The 16596-nt window shown below is 42.5% G+C and overlaps 1 protein-coding gene across 3 annotated transcripts in view; it reads right to left on the reverse strand.

Moving 5' to 3' along the window:
• elk3 (ETS transcription factor ELK3) overlaps window positions 1-16596 on the reverse strand; it is a 99403-nt gene that overhangs the window by 37393 nt on the left and 45414 nt on the right. For 2 of the 3 annotated variants that reach the window (XM_043713295.1, XM_043713292.1), the window contains exon 2: window positions 10314-10522. In XM_043713295.1, the coding sequence (XP_043569230.1) occupies window positions 10314-10520 (207 nt within the window). In that variant the 5' untranslated portion in view covers window positions 10521-10522. Of the gene's footprint in view, window positions 1-10313; window positions 10523-11218; window positions 11239-16596 lie in introns of those variants that run through there. The other variant, XM_043713293.1, reaches the window with a different exon arrangement.

Here is a 16596-nt window from a genome sequence, read left to right on the forward strand (position 1 = left end):
TTCAAAATGCTCTGACATTTTATACTGATACAGCCTTTTTAAAATAGTAGCTTGTTTTAAGTTGTTGACATATCCCATCACTCAAGCTTTCACACCCTAAATATAGAGATTTGAGCACATAGCTTAAGTTGACATTTGAGTGCACTGCTGAGAGTGCTGCACCATCACAGGTAACATCTTTTAGATGATATGTAAAATCAAATGCCTTCTGTCCTCAGAGCTGTATGTGCAGCACAATTTATAAAACAAGCAGCAAATTCTCCTTGTGCCCAAGTCAGTATTTACATCTCAACCAGTACTTAAGAAATAATTTCTTTGCCTTCCAACATTTTTTTCAACAACTACTTAGTACTTTCTGAATTGGGAAGTTTTGGTTTTACTCTAACTGATTTAGAAAGGCTCCACGAGGAATACTGCAAACCACGTTATTTGCAATGATTGACATAGATACAAATCTCCATCAAGGTTATTACCCACTGGTTGGACTCCAGCTGACCACATATCACCTGGAGCAAAATGGCAACTTTCTGTTAAACTTCTAGTTCAGTTTGGGAAACATGGTTGGCATGGACGAGTTGCGCCAAAGGGCCTATTTTCGTGTTGTATGACTCTAAATGCAATAACTATCACCAGGGAAAAGGTGCTCCGGAAACTAATGGGGCTAAAACGCGATAAGACCTGATGGGATGCATCTTTGAGTATTGGAAGAAGTAGCTACAGAGGTAGAAGATGCATTCATAGTAATGTTCCAAGAATGCTTAGATTCTGGAAAAGTCACAAAGAGCTGGAAAACTGCCGGCATGACATCTTAATTTAAAAAGCGAAGAAGACAAAAAATATCAGTAACTAAAGGCCAGTTAGCTTAACATTTGTTATTAGGAAAACGTTAGAACATAGAACATTATAGTGCAGTATAGGCCCTTCGGCCCTCAATGTTGCACCGACCTGTGAAAACAATCTGAAGCCCTTCTAACCTATTCCATTTTTGTCCAAATATCTATACAATGACCATTTAAATGCCCTTAAAGTTGGGGAATCTACTACTGTTGCAAGCTATGTGGTCCACGCTCCTACTACTCTGTGAGTAAAGAAACTACCTCTGACATCTGTCCTATATCTATCACCCCTCAATTTAAAGCTATGCCCCCGCGTGCTAGCTATCACCATCCAAGGAAAAAGAATCTCACCGTCTACACTATCTAATCCTCTGATTATCTTATATGTCTCAATTAAGTCACCTCTCAATCTTCTTCTCTCCAACGAACACAGCTTCAAGTCCCTCAGCCTTTCCTTGTAAGACCTTCCCTCCAAACCAGGCAACATCCTAGCAAATGTCCTCTGAACCCTTTCCAAAGCTTCCACATCCTTCCTATAATGCGGTGACCAGAACTGTATGCAATACCCAAGTGCAGTTATTTTGCACAGCTGCAGCATGACCTCATGGTTCCAAAAGTCAATCCCACCACTAATAAAAGCTAACACACTGTATGCCTTCTTAATAACCCTATCAACCTGGTTTCCAACTTTCAGGGATCTGTGTACGTGGACACCAAGATCCCTCTGCTCATCTACACTACCAAGAATATTACCATTAGCCCAGCACTCTGCATTCCTGTTGCTCCTTCCAAAGTGAATCACCTCACACTTTTCCGCATTAAACTCCATTTCCCACCTCTCAGCCCAGCTCTGCAGCTTACCTATGTCCCTCTGTAACCTACAACATCCCTCTGCACTGTCCACAACTCCACTGACCTCAGTGTCATCTACAAATTTACTAACCCATCCTTCTATGCCCTCATCTAGGTCGTTGAAAAAAATGACAAACAGCAGTGGCCCCAAAACAGATCCTTGCACTAGTAACTGAACTCCAGGATGAACATTTCTCAAGAACCACCACCCTCTGTCTTCTTTCAGCTAACCAATTTCTGATCCGAACCACTAAATCACCCTCAATCCCATGTCTCCGTATTTTATGCAATAGCTTACCGTGGAGAACCTTATCAAATGCTTTATTGAAATCCATTTACATCACATCAACTGCTTTACCCTCATCCACCTGTTTGGTCACCTTCTCAAAGAACTCAACAAGGTTTGTGAGGCATGACCTACCCTTTTCAAAATCATGTTGACTATCCCTTATCAACTTATTCCTCTCTAGATGATTATATATCTTATAACCTTTTCCAACACTTTACCCACAACCGAAGTAAGACTCACTGGTCTATAATTACCAGGGTTGTCTCTCCTCCCCTTCTTGGACAAGGGAGCAACATTAGCTATCCTCCAGTCTTCCGGCATTATTCCTGTAGACAATAACGATAAAGATCAAAGCGAAAGGCTCTGCAATCTCCTCCCTTGCTTCCCAGAGAATCCTAGGATAAATCTCGTCTGGCTCAGAGGACGTACCTATTTTACACTTTCCAGAATTGCTAACACCTCCTCCTTGTGAACCTCAATCTAATCTAGTCTAATAGCCTGTATCTCAGTATTCTCCATGCCAACATTGTCTTTTTCCAGTGTGAATACTGATGAAAAATATTCATTTCACACTTCTCCTATCTCCTCGGACTATCATTGACTGGCTCTAATCTTACTCTAGTCATTCCTTTATTCCTGATATACCTATAGGAAGCATTAGGGCTTTCCTTGATCCTATCCGGTAATGACTTCTCATATCCCTCCTGGTTTTTCTTAACTCTTTCTTTAGGTCTTTCCTGGCTAACTTGTAACTCTCTAGCGCTCTAACTGAGCCTTCACATCTCATCCTAACATAAGCCTTCTTCTTCCTTTAGACAAGCGGTTCAATTTCTTTAGTAAACCACGGCTTCCTCGCTCAATCACTTCCTCACTGCCTGACAGGTACATACTTATCAAGGACCCACTGTAGCTGTTCCTTGAATAAGCACCACATTTCAATTGTGCCCATCCCCTGCAGTTTCCTTCCCCATCCTATGCATCCTAAATCTTGCCTAATCACATCATAATTGCTTTTCCCCCAGCTATAATGCTTGCCCTCCGGTATATACCTATCCCTTTCCATCACTAAAGTAAACATAACTGAATTGTGGTCACTATCCCAAAGTGCTCACTTACCTCCAAATCTAACACCTGACTGGATTCATTACCAGGTAAAAACAATGACTGCAGATGCTGGAAATCAGATTCTGGACTGGCATCCAGTCTCCCCAATGTAAAGGAGCATTTTAGGGTACATCTCCGGGACACCCGCACCAATCAACCACACCGCCCTGTGGCCCAACATTTCAACTTCCCCTCCCACTCTGCCGAGGACATGGAGGTCCTGGGCCTCCTTCACCGCCACTCCCTCACCACCAGACGCCTGGAGGAAGAACGCCCCATCTTCCACCTCGAATCACTTCAACCCCAGGGGATCAATGTGGACTTCACCAATTTCCTCATTTCCCCTTCCCCCACCTCACCCTAGTTCCAAACTTCCGGCTCAGCACTGTCCCCATGACTTGTCCTACCTATCTTCTTTTCCACCTATCCACTCCACTCTCCTCCCTGACCTATCACCTTCATCCCCTCCCCCACTCACCTATTGTACTCTATGCTACTTTCTCCCCATCCCCACCCTCCTCTAGCTTATCTCTCCACCCTTCAGGCACTCTGCCTTTATTCCTGATGAAGGGCTTTTGCCCGAAACATCAATTTTACTGCTCCTCGGATGCTGCCTGAACTGCTGTGCTCTTCCAGCACCACTAATCCAGAATCTGGGTTCATTACCAGGTCCAAATCTAATGTGGCCTTGCCCCTTGTTGGCTGTCTACATACTGTGTCAGGAAAAACCTGCTCAAAGTCCTCCATAACAACCATCCTGTTGCTATCCTATCCAGAATCATCTTTGCTATCCTTTCCTCTACATCTCTGGAACTACTCGGAGATATAGAGTTTATAACATAGGATGTAATAGCAGAGCATTTCAAAATACATAACATGATCAAGCAGAGTCAGCATGGCTTCATGAAAGGGAGATAATATGTGACACATTTATTAGAATTATTTGAGGAGATAACAAACAGCATAGATAAAGGGACACAATGCATGTGTTTCAGAGACTTTGGATACATTAGGCTACTTAATAAGGTACGAGTCCATGGTGTTGGAGGTCATACATTAGTATGGATAGAGGCAGAAACAGAGTTACTGGTGAAACTCAGCAGGTGTGGCAGTATCTGTTGCGAGAAAGCAGTTAATATTTTTTGAAAAGACTCAGAGTTGGGATCATGCGAGTATTGTTAGGATGGTAACCTGTAGGTAGTGGAATGCCATAAGAATCAGTGCTGGAGCCACAATCATTTACAAATATATTATTGATGTGGATGAGAAAAGTGAATGTACTATAGCCAACTTTATGCATGACATAAAGACAGGTGGGAAGGCAGGTAGTGACGATGACACAAGGAATCTATAGAGAGGGAGAGACAGATTAAACGATCGGGCAAAAATTTGAATATAACCTCATGGTTACTTACTTCGGCAAGTGGAGGAGCTAAATATTATTGAAATGGAGAAGGACTGTAGAAATCTATGGAATAAAGGGATAAATCACAAAAAACCTAGCTTACAAGTTCAGTAAAGAGGGATGAAAATTGAATGCTGGCCTTTATTTCGAAGAGAATAGAGTATAAAAACAGACAGGTCTTGTTAAAACTATACAAGGCACGTGTCAGACCACAGCTAGAATACTATGAACAGTTTTTGGGTCCCTTTTCTTAAGAAAGATATACTGGCATTGGGAGTCATCCATTAAAACTTAATTAGGCTGATGGAGGAACTGTCTTACGAGAACAGGTTGAGTAGCTTGGGCCGGTATTTATTGTAGCTTAGTAGAGTGAGAGGTGATCTTATCGAAATATACAAGACTCTTAGGGGGCTTGACAGGGTCAATTCCAAAAACTTGCTTTCCCTTGTGGGAAGAGTTGAGGACCAGATGGCATAATCTCAGATTAAAGAGTCACGCAATTAAGACGCAGATAAGAAGGAATGTCTTCTTTCGACGGTGGTGAATCTGTGGAGAAACCCAGCAGGTCGGGCAACATCTTTGGAGAGAAAGCAGAGTTAGTGTTTTGGGTCCAGTTTTGGAACCAGTTCTGAACTCAAAATGTTAACTCTGCTTTCTCTCCACAGATGCTGCCAGACCTGCTGAGCATCTCCAGCAATTTCTGCTTTTATATCAGATCAGCCATGATCTCATTGAATGGCTCAGCAGATTCAGTGGGCTGAACAGCATCTCCTACGTCTTATGGTCTCAACAGTAGTTCCTCCAAGATTCTAGAATCTTGGCAAATACACCATAGGCCTTCTTACAAGCTCTATCCACCTGAGTGGCAACTTTCAAAGATCTATGAACATAGACCCCAAGATCCCTCTGTTCCTCCACCTCACTAAGAACCCTACCGTTAACCCTGTATTCGCATTCTTATTTGTCTTTCCAAAATGGACAACCTCACACTTGGCAGGGTTGAACTCCATCTGCCACTCCTCTGACACCATTATGGGCCAAGTGTTACCTGTCCATTCTAAAAGCCAATCCAGATGAAACACGTACCCCTTTAGGACTATGAATGTATCTCCATCTGATGGACTGCTATGGTTTATGAAAGAAAAATGGTTCACTGAAAAACCGTGACAGGAGGTTACAGAGTCAGTACAGATTTACAAAGAGGAAATCATGCTCAACAAACTTATTGGAATTTTTTGAGGATTTAACTAGTAGACATGATAAGGAGGAGCCAGTCGATGTGGCTACTTGGACTTTCAAAATGGTCCCATATCAGAGATTGGTGGGTAAAATTACAGCGAGTGAGATTGGGGGCTAATGTATTGACGTGGATAGAGAACTGGCTTACTGATAGGAAACAGAGTAGAAATAAACAGGTAATTGTCTGAGTGACAGGCAGTGACTAGTGGGGTTCCACAGAGTTGGATGATTGAATGGCTCAAAGGCCCAAATAGCCTATTCTTGCTCCTATCTTTCTAGGAAGCTAATATGTTTAGCCCATCTTCTTTAAAGGTAATGCAACAAACAGATTTGGATTTGAATGTGTTGTATGAAACTAGCCACTGAGAAATGAATCAAAAATAAAATCTTCCTTATTCTACATGTGACTCCATACACACAGCAACGTAATTGACTCTGAGCTGCCCTCTGAAACAGCCCACAGAGCCACGATCGCCTGCCGTTCTGGAATCCATATTCTAGGGGGGATGTGATAGCTCTGGGAGAGTGCACAGGGGAGATTTGCCAGGATGTTGTTGGGCCTGGAGAGTTTCACTTATGAAGTGAGATTGTAGAGACTGCAGTTGTTTTCCTTCAAACAAAGGAGATTGAGAAGGGTTATAATTGAGATATATAAAATTATAAGAAGCATAGGATAGACAGGAAGGAACTTTTCTCCTTGGTGACAGGATCATTGGATTTAAGGTAAGGGACAGAGGAGATGAGAGAGGGTGGTGGGAATCTGGAACTCATTTCCTGTAAGAGTGGTAAAGGCAGAAACCCTCATAACATTTAAGGGTAGGTCTTGCCTTACAAGTCTTATTGAATTCTTTGAGGAGGTGACCAAGCATGTGGATGAGGGTAGAGCAGTGGATGTAGTATACATGGATTTTAGTAAGGCATTTAGATTAGATTTTCTTTTAGATTAGATTACATTACAGTGTGGAAACAGGCCCTTCGGCCCAACAAGTCCACACCGACCTGCCGAAGCGCAACCCACCCATACCCCTACATTTACCCCTTACCTAACACTACGGGCAATTTAGCATGGCCAATTCACCTGACCTGCACATCTTTGGACTGTGGGAGGAAACCGGAGCACCCGGAGGCTTTTTAACTCCTCATCTTTCTACTGTAAATCAATCGACTTAGCAGAGCTAAAAATACAGACAGATAGGTGGAGTTGTGGACAGTGAGGAGGGCTGTTGTCTGCTGCAGAGGGACTTAGATATGATGCAGAGCTGGGCTGAGGAGTGGCAGATGGAGTTCAACCCTGTCAAGTGTGAGGTTGTCCATTTTGGAAAGATAAATAAGAATGCGGAATACAGGGTTAACTGTAGGGTTCTTAGTGAGGTGGAGGAACAGAGGGATCTTGGAGTCTATGTTCATAGATGTTTGAAAGTTGCCACTCAGGTGGATAGATCTTGTAAGAAGGCCTATGGTGTATTAACGTTCATTAGCAGAGGGCTTTAATTCAAGAGTCGTGAGGTGATGTTGCAGCTGTATAGGACCTTGGTAAGGCCACATTTGGAGTATTGTGTGCAGTTCTGGTCGCTTCACTTTAGGAAAGATGTGGAAGCTTTGGAGTGGGTGCAGAGAAGATTTACCAGGATGTTGCCTGGAATGGAGAATAGGTCGTACGAGGATAGGTTGAGAGTGCTAGGCCTTTTCTCGTTGGAACGTCGAAGGATGAGGGGTGACTTGATAGTGGTTTATAAGATGATCAGAGGAATAGATAGAGTAGACAGTCAGAGACTTTTTCCCCTGGTACAACAGAGTGTTACAAGGGGACATAGATTTAAGGTGAAGGGTGGAAGGTATAGGGGAGATGTCAGGGGTGGGTTCTTTACCCAGAGAGTGGTGGGGGCATGGAATGCGCTGCCTGTGGGAGTGGTAGAGTCAGAATCTTTGGTGACCTTTAAGCGGCAATTGGATAGGTACATGGATGGGTGCTTAAGCTAGGATAAGTGTTCAGCACAACATCTTGGGCCGAAGGGCCTGTTCTGTGCTGTATTGTTCTATGTTCTATGTTCTATAAGTATTTAGATGTGCACTTGCGACACCATTATGGGCCAAGTGTTGAAAAATTGATTTAGAATAGTTAGGTGGTTATTTAAGACTGGTGTGGACATGATAGTCCTTTTTCTGTGCTGTAGATCTCTACAAGGAATTTGAGTGATGGCCAATATTGCTCATTTTATCAATGATGTCTATATTTTGTTAAAGGATAAAAACTGTAGAAAGTAGTTTCGGATTCTTAAATAGAAAGGCAGGCGGGACACAATGTGGCCTGTGTGAGGAATAATGGTTGCATCAAGTACTTGCAGGTAAGGTTCAGTACAGGCAGAGGGGATTAAAACTCCCATTCAATAAATGCCAATCCTACTCACTGGGAGGGCTCCGATTGCACCAGCTTATTTCCTCTATTTCCCACAAAGTGACAGTCTACATTCTGACTATCATTAGCAGAGATACACAGACAAAATCAAACCCAGTGCCGACAATGATCCATCCAGCCTGCTCCTAGAGGACACCCTTTGCAATCTGGAGCTGAGTTCAAACACTGGAACCAGAGTTAACCTGCAGCGCTCTAAAGGGGAGGTGAAAGTGATAGTATTATCAATAGACTATTAAGCCAGCAACCTGGACAAAGGTCTGGGGACAAAAGCAGAAAGTGCTGGTGAAGCTCAGCAGATCTGGCAGCATCTGTGGAAAGAAAGCAGAATTATCGATTCAAGTCCAGTGACCCTTCTTCAGAGCAGAATATTCTGGGGATCTGTGTTTGAATCCTGTCATGCCAGATGCTGGAATGTGAATTCAGTAAAAATTTAGACTCTAATGATGATAGTGAAACCATTGTTAATTGTTGCAAAACATCCACATGTTTTACTATTGTCCTTTAGGGATGGTAACTGCTGTCCTTAACTGGTCTGGTCTACATGTGACTCCAGATCCCCCAGCAATGTGGTTGACTCTTAACAGCCCTCTGTGAAATCTGAGATGAGTAATAAACACTGGCCGAGCCAGCGATCCCCTCATCTTGTGAAAGAATAAACCAACACCATTTAACATTTAAGAAGGCTCACCATTATAAAATGTATTCTCTGTGCCTGTAGAACAATGTTCTAATCCAGCTACTGAAAATCTTCCCTCAGTTTATTAGTTTTCAGGTTACCTCATTTTGTAAATGATTGGAAGTGAATTAGAAGTGTAGTTATGAATCGATCACGTTGTCAATAATTTTGTTCTGACTTTCTCTGAGAAAAAGCTGCCTTCAGAACTGCCTCACTATTAAACATCTTTAGCAGCACATTACAAAAAGCATTTTTTGATATTTGAACAGAGAAAGAATTTCAGCTGAAGAAAGATTTCTGTTTGTCTGCAGACTTAAAGGTTGTAACGAGCAGTTTAAAAATAAATACTGAATGCACTCACCTCAGCTCATGCGCAGTGTTATCTTTCAGCCAGTGATACAGTGACTGCAGCCAGCAGGGGGCAGCAACTCTCACAGAAACAAAACGGATTTGACAGGGCAGACACTGAAAGGTTTTCTTTGACAGAGGAATCTAGAACATGGGATAAGGGGTTGATCATTTAGGACTGAGCTGAGGAGAGATTTCTTCACACAAAGGGATGTGAAGTTTTGGAATCCTCAACCACAGAGGGCTCAGTCCTACATATATTTAAGACAGAGACCAACCAATATTTGGACACTCAAAGAATTAAGGATAAGGTGATTCAGTGGGAAGGGGTTGTTCATGTGCAACCTAAGCAGGATATTTTCAAATAGAGAATGATGCTCAACAGGTTGAAAGGGCTACTTCTGCTCCTATTTCTTACATTCCTGCATTCCTTAGTTCTGAGGAAATATCTCAGTTATATACCAGGAAACCATCAAATTCTCCTTTCCTTTGGAGTTCCTGCTCCACCTTCAAGATGTTTCCTCCTCTCCATTTTTAGGTTTTCCTGACACAGTGGCAAGATATGCTGCTAATCTTAGCCCAATCTCCCAAAGTCAGATTAAAATCAGGATCAAATGTAAAATGCATAATTGGGGAGAAAAAGATTCCCGCATTGATTTAACCCTCCTTTCTTGTGGGAAACAATCACATTGGGAGACTGGGATTGGGATCGGGATCTCCACCTCCAGAGTATTAGGCCTGAATTCCCATTGGCATGTGCAGAAACAAGCTCATATCCCACACTAATGGATCCCCAGTCTACTAATTGCTTTATCAATTCAGTGTATACTATAGCCATTAGTACTTCCATTCCCAATATACTGTCTTCAAAACACTTCACCCCTTTCCCAATATATTGCACCCAATCTTCAATACAATGGTAATGCTCCCAATATACTGCACCTATATTCACAAAATACACACTAAACACACTGTACTCCATCCCCAGTATATCGTACCCCACTCCTACAGTACTGTAGCTTATTGTTAATACACTGTACTATCCAACCTCCCTCTTTACACTGCTTTGTGAAATCTAATTCCCAGCTCCAGTTTCAATGTCAGAACAAAATGGTTTAAATTTCTTCTGTTCACAGGAGCATAAATACCTTATCATAATAATATCGAAGGGCTCGGCTCAGTTTATCATAGTTCATGTTGGTTTTGTTTTTCCTTAGTCCCCAAAGTTTAGCAACCTCTTCTGCCTTAAGGAGTTTGAATTCTCCATCATTGGACGTCCAGCAGATCAGATGTTCATGTTTTTGGTCAAGCAGTAACTGCAGCAGGAACTGCCACAGTGTGATCGCACTCTCCATACCTAAAACAGATAAGTACATACATGATAACTTCTTCAATGCCCCTCTCACATTTGGTGAACACAAAAATGCAAAAAATGAAAAAATAGGTGTATTTACAAGTAAATTAACCAAAGTTTTTTTTTATTCATTCATGAAATGTGAAACTCAACAGACAGGGCAATATTTGTTGCCCATCCCTAACTAACCCGGAATAGAATGGCTTCTTAGGGCATTTCAATGAATAGTTAAGAGACAATGCATTGCTATGGTTATGGAGTACTGCAGGATGACAGATTTCCTTCCCTGAAGAGTTTTAAGGACCAGCTTCATTTTTAACATCAAACCGTGATAGTCATCCTGGTACCCATAATTGAGACTAACTTCATCTTCCTTATTTATTAAATGAATCTAAATTCCATCAGCTAGTGAGGTGGACCATGAACCCAGGTCCCAAAGCAGTAGCCCAGGTCTCCAGATTACTAGCTGAGTGACATTACATCTACAAACTATCTTCTTGGGTAAGTTTTCTGAACCTGCTTTAGTCTGTCTGTTTCTTAGAAAGGGTACCCATTCAAAGGGGCCATAATCATTCAGCCACTCCATTAAATAATTCTTATGATTTACTGAAATGTTTTCACACTTATGTTTTTCATTCTAGTTCATTTTTCATCCCAGGTAGAAAACAGTCAAGAAACCAGTAGTTCCTGCTTTGTTACCTTATATTTCCTATCGGATGTATATGATGACCACTTGGGTGACTTGCCCCTGCATTGCTCACTCTTTCCCTTTGACATCCTTGTTGCCGCTTGGATGGCATTGGTACAATTAGAAATCTTCTAGATTGTCATAGTCACAAAACTCCATCGTACTATTAAAGACAAGTTAACATACAGCAACTGAGTTCATATCCTAGGGAACACAAGGACATGAGAGACAGCAGCAGGAGTACAGTAGAGCACTGAGCCACCTCCACCATTCGGGATGATTAGTGCTGAATTCTGCCTCAATTTCTCTTTCCTGCCATCTCTCCACACTCCTTGAGACCCTGTGAGATTATAAATAGCTCAATCTTAATCCTGAATATACTGAACAATAGAATATCTGCGGTAGGTAAACGGCCAGAGTCCACAAAGGATCATAGGTATTCCTCCTGGAAAAAGACAATTGGTTATCTATAGCTTGAAGGTAACCACTCTGCAAGCACGGCGTAAGGTATGGGGACAGGTCTCCATTAACTACCATAGCTGGGACAGGGACTGAACCCACACTGCTCACTTTATTCTGCACCTAAGCTAACCAAACAAAACCACCCAGCACCTTGGCAATCCATTGCAGAGAATTCCAAAGATTCACAATCTGCTAAATGAAGAGATTTCTCTTATTTCAGTCTAAATTGTTGACTCCCTATCCTGAGAGAGTGTCCCTGTGCCCTCCATCAGTGCGAACAACCTCTCACTGTCCAGCCTATCAAATTACTTCAGAATCTTGCATATTTCAATGAGCTCACCTCTAGTTCTTCCAAACTGTAAATAATGTAGACCCAAACTATTCAGCCTCTCGTCAAAGGTCAATTCCCTCTACCCAGGAACCAATCCCATGAATCTTCACTGTACTGTGTCCAATACAAGTTTATGCTTTTTCAAAAATGGACATCAAAACTGCACACAGTATTCCAGGCGAATCTTGTCCCAAGAGCTCTTCATTCTTGTACTCCAATCATCTCACAATAGAGGCCAACATGCCATTTGTTCATCCTAAGTGCTTGTTATACAGGAATTTACTTCCTGTGTTCTTTGTATGAAAGCAGCAGCAATTAACATTTTGCATTTTTTAAAAGTTATTATTAGTATGACCAAAATGAATAGCAACACAATTCTCCACAAAACACTCACAGTCACTTCAACTCTTTGCAACCTGTGTCCTGCTCACACCTGTCCTTAGGACGGCACGGTGGCTCAGTGGTTAGCACTGCTGCCTCACAGCGCCAGGGACCCAGGTTCAATTTCCACCTCGGGCAACTGCCTGTGTGGAGTTTGCACGTTCTCCCCGTGTCTGCGTGGGTTTCCTTCGGGAGTTCCGGTTTCCTCCCACAGTCCAAAAATATGCAGGTTAACTGAATTGGCCACGCTAGATTGCCTGTAGTGTTAGGTGCATTAGTCAGAGGGGAATGGGTCTGGGTAGGTTGCTCTTCGGAGGGTCAGTGTGGACCTGTTGGGCCAAAGGGTCTGTTTCCACACTGTAGGGAATCTAATCCAATCAAACTCTGGTTTCCACAGCCAATTTTATATCATCAGCAAATGTTGATGCATCACTTTCTGTCTCTTTGTTAAAGTCGTGAATATACATTCTCAATGATTCTCAATAGCCGAATTGGCAGCACTGTCCTCATGACAGCCTGACAACTTGAAAAGATTCCAGTTATCCCTATTCTCTGTTTCACATTCATTACACTGTCCACTATTCATGTTAATATATCACCTCAGCTCCATGAGCCCTTATTTAGTTGACTAATCTTTTGTGTAGCACCTTATAAAATGACTTTTAGAAACGTTACACCACATCTACTGGTTCCCCCTTATCCACCCTTCTAGTTAAATCCTCAAAATAAATTTATCAAACATAATCCCCTATTCAATAAAACCACATTAACTTTATATAATTTTGTCAGTACTGTGTCAAAATTTTACTCATAAAAATTTCCATGATGACTGATGTCAGGCCTACTATTCCTGGTTTTGTCTCTCTCTCTCTCTCCTTGAAAAGCAGTACTGCATTTCCTAATTTCTAATCCATTAGGACAGTTTTAAAATCTAGGGAATTTTGGAAAATCAAAGGTCCTAGGGAGTGTTGCTAAACAAAGAGACCTTGGAGTGCAGGTTCATAGCTCCTTGAAAGTGGAGTTGCAGGTAGATAGGATAGTGAAGAAGGCGTTTAGTATGCTTTCCTTTATTGGTCAGAGTATTGAGTACAGGAGTTGCGAGGTCATGTTGCGGCTGTACAGGACATTGGTTAGGCCGCTGTTGGAATATTGCGTGCAATTCTGGTCTCCTTCCTATTGGAAAGATGTTGTGAAACTTGAAAGGGTTCAGAAAAGATTTACAAGGATGTTGCCAGGGTTGAAGGATCTGAGCTACAGGGAGAGGCTGAACAGTCTAGTGCTGTTTTCCCTGGAGCGTCGGACGCTGAGGGGTGACCTTATAGAGGTTAACAAAATTATGAGAGGCATGGATAGGATAAATAGACAAAGTCTTTTCCCTGGGGTCAGGGAGTCCAGAACTAGAGGGCATAGGTTTAGGGTGAGAGGGAAAAGATATAAAAGACACCTAAGGGGCAACTTTTTCACGCAGAGGGTGGTACGTGTATGGAATGAGCTGCCAGAGGATATGATGGAGGCTGGTACAATGGCAACATTTAAGATGCATTTGGATGTGTTTATGAATAGGAAGGGTTTGGAGGGATATGGGCCGGGTGCTGGCAGGTGGGACTAGAATGGGTTGGGATATCTGGTCGGCATGGACGGGTTGGTCCGAAGGGTCTGTTTCCAGGCTGTACATCTCTATGACTCTAAGTGCATCACTATTTCTGCACATTTTTTACTTTAGAATCCTAGGATGTAGGCCAGAAGATCCTGAAGATTGAACAGATTTTGAACCCTTAAACTTCTCTGATACATTTTCTTTGATGCTTTTAACTACCTGAACGAGGGGAAGATGTGATTCTGAATACTGAACTAATACCCAATGGTGGAACTGATAGAAGATGTGAGCACTCTTTCCCCCATTACATCCAGTTACTTCTTTACATAAGAGAGGACTTTGTTATGGGAACATTGAGAACACAGTCTGCTGAAAGCCATGTCTGAATCATATTTCTCTTCCTTGAGTTGTCATTGTCGGCTCATGTCCACTGCAGAAACCGGAACTGTTAATCCAGGCTAACACTTCAATGCAGTGCTAAGGAAGGAGCAGTGACAGAAATCACAGGTTCTGGTGCTGTTCCTTGCCCAGGTCTGAGCACTGCAGCTTCTAGACTCTCAGGCCCCAGGTTCTGGGCCCTGATATAATCCTCAGGCCCTGGGATGGAGTGCTGCACTGTCATAGAAATCGCTTTTCATTGAAGTGAGTACCCGTTTGCCCTCTTCGGTGGAGATATTGATACTGAAAATAGAAATGACAAGTTCCTCCAGGGTTCTAGCTAATACTTATCCTTCACAAGAAAACAAAAAGATGATTTTGGTCATTTATTTCATTTCTATTAAGGGGATTATGTTAATGGGATCTTGCTATGTGCAAATTGACAACTGCATTTCCTACTTTATGTCCTTCAAACTTGGCTGCAGAGCTTAATGGCACATCCTGGGGTTGTGAGAAATGTTAACAGAAATGCAAGTTTTCACTTTACCACTTCTGTTTCATTAATGAGGTTACAAACAAACGCTAGTTGCCTCTTATGTCCCTAACAGAAGGGAAAGATGAAACTAGTTCATGATTTTTAAAATAATACTGGTAAATATTCATACTTTTTGAGGTTGGGGTCTCAGTTCTTCAGAAATACTTCAAACTACCAGATGATTCAAGCACTTTTTTAAAATTTTTAACACTTTCTAAAAATTCAGCGATGTGGACACCACTGGTAAGGCCAACATTTGTTGCCCGTCCCTAATTGCCCTTAAACTATGTGGCTTTTGTTTTTGCTGCTGACCACATTACATGACTTTACCTCCAAAACACAGAGGGAAATTTCAATCGTGGGGCAATTCATCAGAGAATAGGTGGCCCTACATATGGAAGAGACAGAATCGGTCAGGAGCTGCCCCTCCAATCACATTCCTGTTGATAAGACTCAAACACAGGAGAGAAACAGCCTGTGATTGGAGCAGTGAACATTGGGAAAGTAATTGGCAGTAGTTAGTCAGTGAGTCAACAACGAGTCTTTTGCTGGGGCCAGTGGTGTTGGAGAAATGGTAACAGTGGGGAGGAGGTGTCTCGATGCTGAAGAAGGCGACTCCAAAGAAAATGGGGTGCAGGGGAAAAAGACAGAAAGGGGGTGTGGGGTGGCCTACCAGAAAAGAATACTGAACTAACTGCCAGCCAGGTAAGATTGAAATCACTGATGCAATTAATTCCTCACAAATGAATTGGGCAGATGAATTTAGGGCTTGGATTGGTACCTGGGAGTATGATGTTATTGCAATTACAGAGACTTGGTTGAAGGAAGGGCATGACTGGCACCTAAATGTTCCAGGATATCGACACTTCAGACAAGACAGGGATGGAAGTAAAAGTGGGGGAGGAGTTGCTTTGCTTGTTAGGGATGATACCACGGCTGTGCTAAAGGAGGACACTATGGAGGGCTTGAGCAGTGAGGCATTATGGGTGGAGCTGAGAAATAAGAAGAGTGCAGTTACATTGTTGGGGCTGTACTACAGGTGATGAAAGATTTTTATTTTCCCAACATTCACTGGGATACACTTAGTGTCAGAGGTCTGGAAGGGGCAGAATTTGTAAGAAGCATCCAGGAGAGTTTTCTAGAACAGTATGTCAATAGCCCGACGAGGGAAGAGGCCATATACGACCTGATATTGGGGAATGAGCCAGGCCAGGTGGTTGAAGTTGCGGCGGGGGATTTCTCTGGGAACAGTGACCACAATTCTGTAAGTTTTAGAATACTCGTAGACAAAGATGAGAGTGGTCCTAAGGGAAGAATATTAAACTGGGCCAAGGTCAATTATATCAAAATTAGGCAGGAGCAGGGAAATGTGGATTGGACACAGCTATTTGGAGGGAAGTCCACATTTGATATGTGGGAAGCTTTTAAAGATAGAGCATGATAGGCATGGCCTGTTGAAAGCAAAGGATAGGAAAGGCAAGATTCATGAACCATGGATGACAGGAGAAATTGTATGAGGTAAAAACAATGAATGCAGATGCTGGAAACCAGATTCTGGATCAGTGGTGCTGGAAGAGCACAGCAATTCAGGCAGCATCCGAGGAGCAGCAAAATCGACGTTTCGGGCAAAAGCCCTTTATCAGGTATAAAGGCAGAGAGCCTGAAGCATGGAGAGATAAGCTAGAGGAGGGTGGGGGTGGGGAGA

Source organism: Chiloscyllium plagiosum, chromosome 23 (genome assembly GCF_004010195.1).
Source record: "Chiloscyllium plagiosum isolate BGI_BamShark_2017 chromosome 23, ASM401019v2, whole genome shotgun sequence".
Taxonomy (NCBI): domain Eukaryota; kingdom Metazoa; phylum Chordata; class Chondrichthyes; order Orectolobiformes; family Hemiscylliidae; genus Chiloscyllium; species Chiloscyllium plagiosum.